Source organism: Empidonax traillii, unplaced genomic scaffold, assembly GCF_003031625.1.
Source record: "Empidonax traillii isolate 1590-97213 ecotype Southwest subspecies unplaced genomic scaffold, ASM303162v1 scaffold746:size489142, whole genome shotgun sequence".
In the NCBI taxonomy this organism is placed as follows: domain Eukaryota; kingdom Metazoa; phylum Chordata; class Aves; order Passeriformes; family Tyrannidae; genus Empidonax; species Empidonax traillii.
Window position 1 is genome coordinate 1 of NW_020955939.1, and position 5,050 is coordinate 5,050.

Sequence of the window (5,050 nt, forward strand, 5' to 3'; positions counted from 1 at the left end):
ATGGGGACAATGTGGAGGGCCTGTGATGGGGACAGTAAAACAGGCATGATGAGGACAGTGGGATGGGCTGCACTGGAGGCAGGAACAGAGCAACCAGGAGGCAGGTGGTGGGATAATCAAGGGAGGACAGGGAGGGAAGACAGGTGGCAGGGCAGGACCCCAGGCAGAGGCAGGGCAGTGGTCTTGCTCAGGCACCCATGGCCCATCGTTTCAAGGAGTTGCCAGGTCCCGTCCCCACACTGTCGGCAGTGGGGAAAGCCTGTTCTTCCTGCCCTCTCCTTTGGCGCTTTGAGACCACACTGGGAGGTAGAGAAAAGCTTCTCGACATGAGGGTACAAGGCTGATGCCCCCAGCGCTGCCCCACATCCCCTCCCTGCCCAAGTGCTCAAGGCAAAGGGCCACTGACAGACAGGTCACCTCCTGCTCCCAGGAGTGTTTCAGTTTGGGACAAGGAAAGAAAATAGCAAATGGTCCCTGTTGTAGCTCTGCTATCAGCATCCAAACACCCCTGTCCAAACGCCGGCCGGACCCTGCTCAGCTCTGAGCACAATTTGTCACCAGGGGCCCTCCCTGTCCCTCTCCATCTGTGGCAGCCGGTGAGCAGGAGGGGGCATGGGGCCAGCACAGCCCTCATTACCTTCTCCATTTGCTCCTCATTTGGGCCAGTAGTCTTACAACAACAAACCCCGTGGAGGACAAGCAGGGCCAGGCAGAGTGAACCAACAGCCCAGGCCTGCTCTGAGGCATGTGGAGTTGAACCTCCAACCCCACATGGGCAGCCCAGCCCAGAGTGGGCACACGGACGGTGGCACACAGTCACCTGCCAGCCACTAAGGCTGGCCAGAAGTGTGTCAGCAAGCGTCAGTCCCGAGCCAATCACTCAAAACCTACCCTCATAATTCAAGAACAACAAGCAAAACAAGGCATCCCAGCTCCCCAATCCTTCCCGACGCCAAAAGGGTTTAATTCCGATCTGCAATAAGCCTCTGATCCAGGCGGAGATTTGCAGGTGGATTTTGCAAAGCTGTAGCTAAACAACTTGCAGCCTCTGATTCCCCCCCCCCCTTCCCCGGCTGCTCACCCTGCCCTGAGCAGCCGCCTCCAGTCCTGGGTGACCCCCGGCTGCAGCCGCCCTCGGTCCCACTCTGCTCCTCCAGCACCTCCGTAAGTACCACAGAGCCCTGGCGCAGCCCTCCCGGGCCTTTTCCCGGCACCCTGGGTACCCCAGGTGTTTCTTTTCCAGCAACACCCCTGGGACAGCGTGGGAGGGCTCGTTTAGTGCAGAGGAGGGGAGGCAGAAAGTTGGGAAACGGTGGTGCCGAGCATCGGAGGTGGCAGCGGGGGTCGGGGAGCGGAGCAGAGGCCCTGGGGGGTGGCAGCGCGCTCAGCCAGGAGCGTTCCCGGGGTGACAGGGAGGCCACTGGCCTCGGTGGTGCCAGGGCAGCGTGGGCTCAGTCCGGTTTCGCAAGGCACCAAAGGAGGAGGAATTTTGAAACAAAGCAGAGGGGAAAACAAACCAACCCGCTCCACCACCTCTGCCAACTCCCCCACACCCGCGTGCGGGGCTGCGGGCAGGAGGTGGCACAGGCAGGAAAAACCCAGCGTGAGCTGCACCCCAGTGTGCTCACCCCTCCGTGGGACAGGTCACCCTGCTCAGATGGGGTGCTTCCTGGAAGTATTCCCAAGGCAATGGCAGCCTGCTTTGCCCTGATGTGATTCTGCCCTCCGTGGACCTCCAGGCTGTCCCGGGGATGCAGGTGTCACTGTCATATGCATTTCCCTCCATCGTTGTCCCCAGCAGCACAGAAAGGCTGATATCCATGGTTCAACCTCAGATGGGCACATGCCAGTGTCCCAGTGGAGCCTCAGCAGCTTGGGGTGGGTTTTGGGTGACTGCAGATGCCTTGGGTGAGACCCTGCAGATGGGGAGGAGGTGCCATCCCCCTTCCTCGTCTGGGGAAGCCTCAGGGTCACCACCTGAAGTCCCAAAGAGCAGTGTTTGGCTTCCTCGGCTCAGGACATCACAGGAGGCAAGGGACCTCCAGGAAGAGCGTGGGCACTTTCCCCCCACCAGCAGCTGGCTCTCCATCCCTACCCACGGCGTCAGAGCAGGGGAGGGCTTTGGCGTCCTTCCTGGGCAGCGCTGCTCTGTGTCTGAAGCCCGGCTGTGGAGATAGCGGAGGTGAAAGGGCGCTTGGCACTCCTCCACGGGCTTGGGTCAATCGTTAATCTGTGAGGGATTGCTTTCCACTCCTGCAGGTAACTCCCCGCAGCTCCCACCCTGCACAAAACCAGCGGCCCCGGGAGCGGGGTGGAGCTGCAGCGCTGCGAGCCGAGCTCCTCGCAGGGCCATGGGAACGTGAGCACACGGGAGGCAACTGGGCGAGGAGCCGCGAGCCCCGGGTAGGTGACAGCCGGCCCCCACCATGGTGTCCATGGGGCTGCAGCTGCTGGGCTACACCGTGGCCTTCCTGGGCTACGTCGGCACGCTGACGGCCACGCTGCTGCCCAGCTGGAAGACCAGCTCCTACATCGGCTCCAGCATCGTGACAGCCGTGAGCTTCACCAAGGGGCTGTGGATGGAGTGCGCCACGTACAGCACGGGCATCACCCAGTGCGACATCTACAGCTCCCTGCTCAACCTGCCCGCCGACATCCAGGCGGCCCAAGCCCTGATGGTGAGCTCCTGCGCCGTGTCCTCCCTCGCCTGCCTGCTCGCCGTGGTGGGCATGAGGTGCACCGTCTTCAACCAGGGCTCGCCGGGCAAGGACCGGGTGGCGGTGGCGGGCGGCGCCGTCTTCATCCTCGGGGGGCTGCTCTGCTTCATCCCGCTGGTGTGGAACATCCACGTGGTGCTGCGGGATTTCCGCAACCCCGTGCTCCCCGACAGCATGAAGTTCGAGCTCGGGGAGGCTCTTTACCTGGGCATCATCTCCTCCCTCCTCTCCCTCATCGGCGGCTTCATCCTCTGCACCTCCTGCCCTGCCCGGGACCCAGCGGCCACCTACACCTACCAGCCTCAGCTGCTGGTGAGCAAGAGCCCCCAGCCCTCTGTCAGCCAGGTGCAGAAGACCAAGAGCGAGGTCAACTCCTACAACCTGACGGGATACGTGTAGCGGCTGCAGGTGGGAACCAGGCTGGCACCTCTCCCGGCTCCCCAGAGCGCCTGGGCTGGCACCAAGGGAGCGCGGTGAGAGGAGAGGACACGGCGGCATCACCAGCGCTCAGCCCTCTCACATGCTGGGGGGTGTCAACCCTGCTCTCTCCCTGGGGATCCCCAGACCCTCGTGACTGCTTGGAGATCCCAGCTGGTGGCTTATGTTTTTGAAGGACCCTGAATCCGCCTTCTGTTTCCTGCTCCATGCTGCCAGCCCGCAGGCAGCCCCTGCTACAGCAGGACCCCAGCCTGCAGCCCCAGTGAACCTATCTGGATGGGAGGGGTGGGCTTGTGTCCCCAGGGACCAGCCCCCTGGCCGTGGAGGCATCACAGCAGGGTCAAGGGCATCATGGAGTCACTGGGGGGGGGGGGGTGAGTGCTGGTTGCAAACCGATGTCGCAATAAATTTGTCTTTCTAGCCAGACTGTATCTGAGCTTTCCTCTGGCACAGAGGGGCCCTGGCAGTTCCCCCAGCAGGGTGGACTGTGGGGGCTATGCTTGCCTGCCTGGAGCTTCTGGCCCTTGGTCTGGCCTGCCTCCCTCCACCCCACACCTCTTGGATTTGTCCCCCAGGAACGTGGGCAGGTGGGAGCACTGTTGGGAGGGAGGAGGTTCACTGCCCTGCACGTTTTGTCCCTGGGCACCGTGCTGCCACGTGCCACTGCTGTGAAGGCATCAGCAGGGGCAAGCAGAACTCCCTAAGGGCTGATGGCAGGCAACGCCTTCCCCCCACCACTCCGCTCTTCTTGCTTCCAAGAGTGCAGGTGTCACTGGGACTGGGGTGCCCACAGGGGATTCACTGCCCCTGGATACGTGTGGCACATGGAAGACCACAGGGGGTGGGAGAGCCCTGGCGTTCCCACATCTCCATCCCGGGATGAGCACTGGCACCCAGGACACAATCACCAGAGGCCATGGTGGAGGCTGAGCACCCCAGCACAGCTGCAGAGGGGTCTCACAGGCAGCTTCTGAGCCCTGAAGTCCTTTCAGGGGCTGTTTTTGGAGGGAAAATGCCACCAGTGAGACATCAGAAAGGCGCAAGGGATGGGCAGGCAGGAGCCAGGGCTGCTCCTCACAACCCTTCTGCAGCAGTGGGACAACGCCCTGTGGCTGCAGCCCTGCCCAGGAGCAGCACCATAACAGTTCACACAGGCTGCCAGTGGCAATGGGGGATGCTGGGCACGCGCCAGGGGAGAGGAGGTGCAGGAAGCCCAGCCCCACAGCCCACCAAGGACATTTTAGCACATTTGATGTACCCCTGCCAGATGCAAGAGAACCCCTTGCTCTGCCACGCCACAGAAGGGACCCCTTGCCCTGGCTCCCTGTTCTCCAGGAACAAGCTTTGGTCTACCTACTGACCCCTCATAAAGCAATTTAGATTAGGTCCCAGAGAGGAAGGGACCATGTTCCCCACTCAAACGTCACCACTGTTACCCTTGCACCAGTGAAATCATGTTTGCTGTGGGCTTAGCGTGCTCCTGATAACGGGGGTCATGCTTTCTCCCCTCCCCAGTGAGCAAGGAGCCACACAGGGACTCACTGATGCTCACTGGAGGGGACCAGGCTGGATCTCAAGGCAAAGGCCATCACCCCATTTCCATTACCAAGGCTTATTTATTGCTGCCCTGGGGAAAGGGGGGCCCTGGGGCATGCAAAGGGCTGAACCTGCGGGCTGCAGCCCTCCCAGGAGGTGCTGCAAGTTCTAAGGGTCCTTCATCCATAAAGGTTTTGTTTCTGGGCAGCTGATGCAGGGGGGAGGCAAGAAAATATTTGGTATGAGGGGGTCACACTTTGAAGAGGAGGAATTCCTGGGCACTGTGTCCTTGGCCCTCGCCTCCCACCTCTGTCTGCAGGGAGAGGCTGCGCTAATTAAACAAAGGGGCATTTGAAATG

At 61.5% G+C, this 5,050-nt stretch overlaps 1 protein-coding gene across 1 annotated transcript; it reads left to right on the plus strand.

The window, feature by feature from the left end:
* The first annotated feature begins 2,170 nt into the window (after positions 1-2,170).
* CLDN2 (claudin 2) lies at positions 2,171-3,579 on the plus strand. The gene has a single exon (XM_027900751.1). The coding sequence runs from the start codon at positions 2,427-2,429 to the stop codon at positions 3,114-3,116; it is 690 nt and encodes a 229-aa protein (XP_027756552.1). The 5' UTR covers positions 2,171-2,426; the 3' UTR covers positions 3,117-3,579.
* Positions 3,580-5,050: the final 1,471 nt, after the last annotated feature.

Coding starts and splice junctions, on each gene's coding strand:
- CLDN2 (XM_027900751.1), top strand. CDS start 2,427: ATGGTGTCCATGGGGCTGCAGCTGCTGGGCTACACCGTGGCCTTCCTG.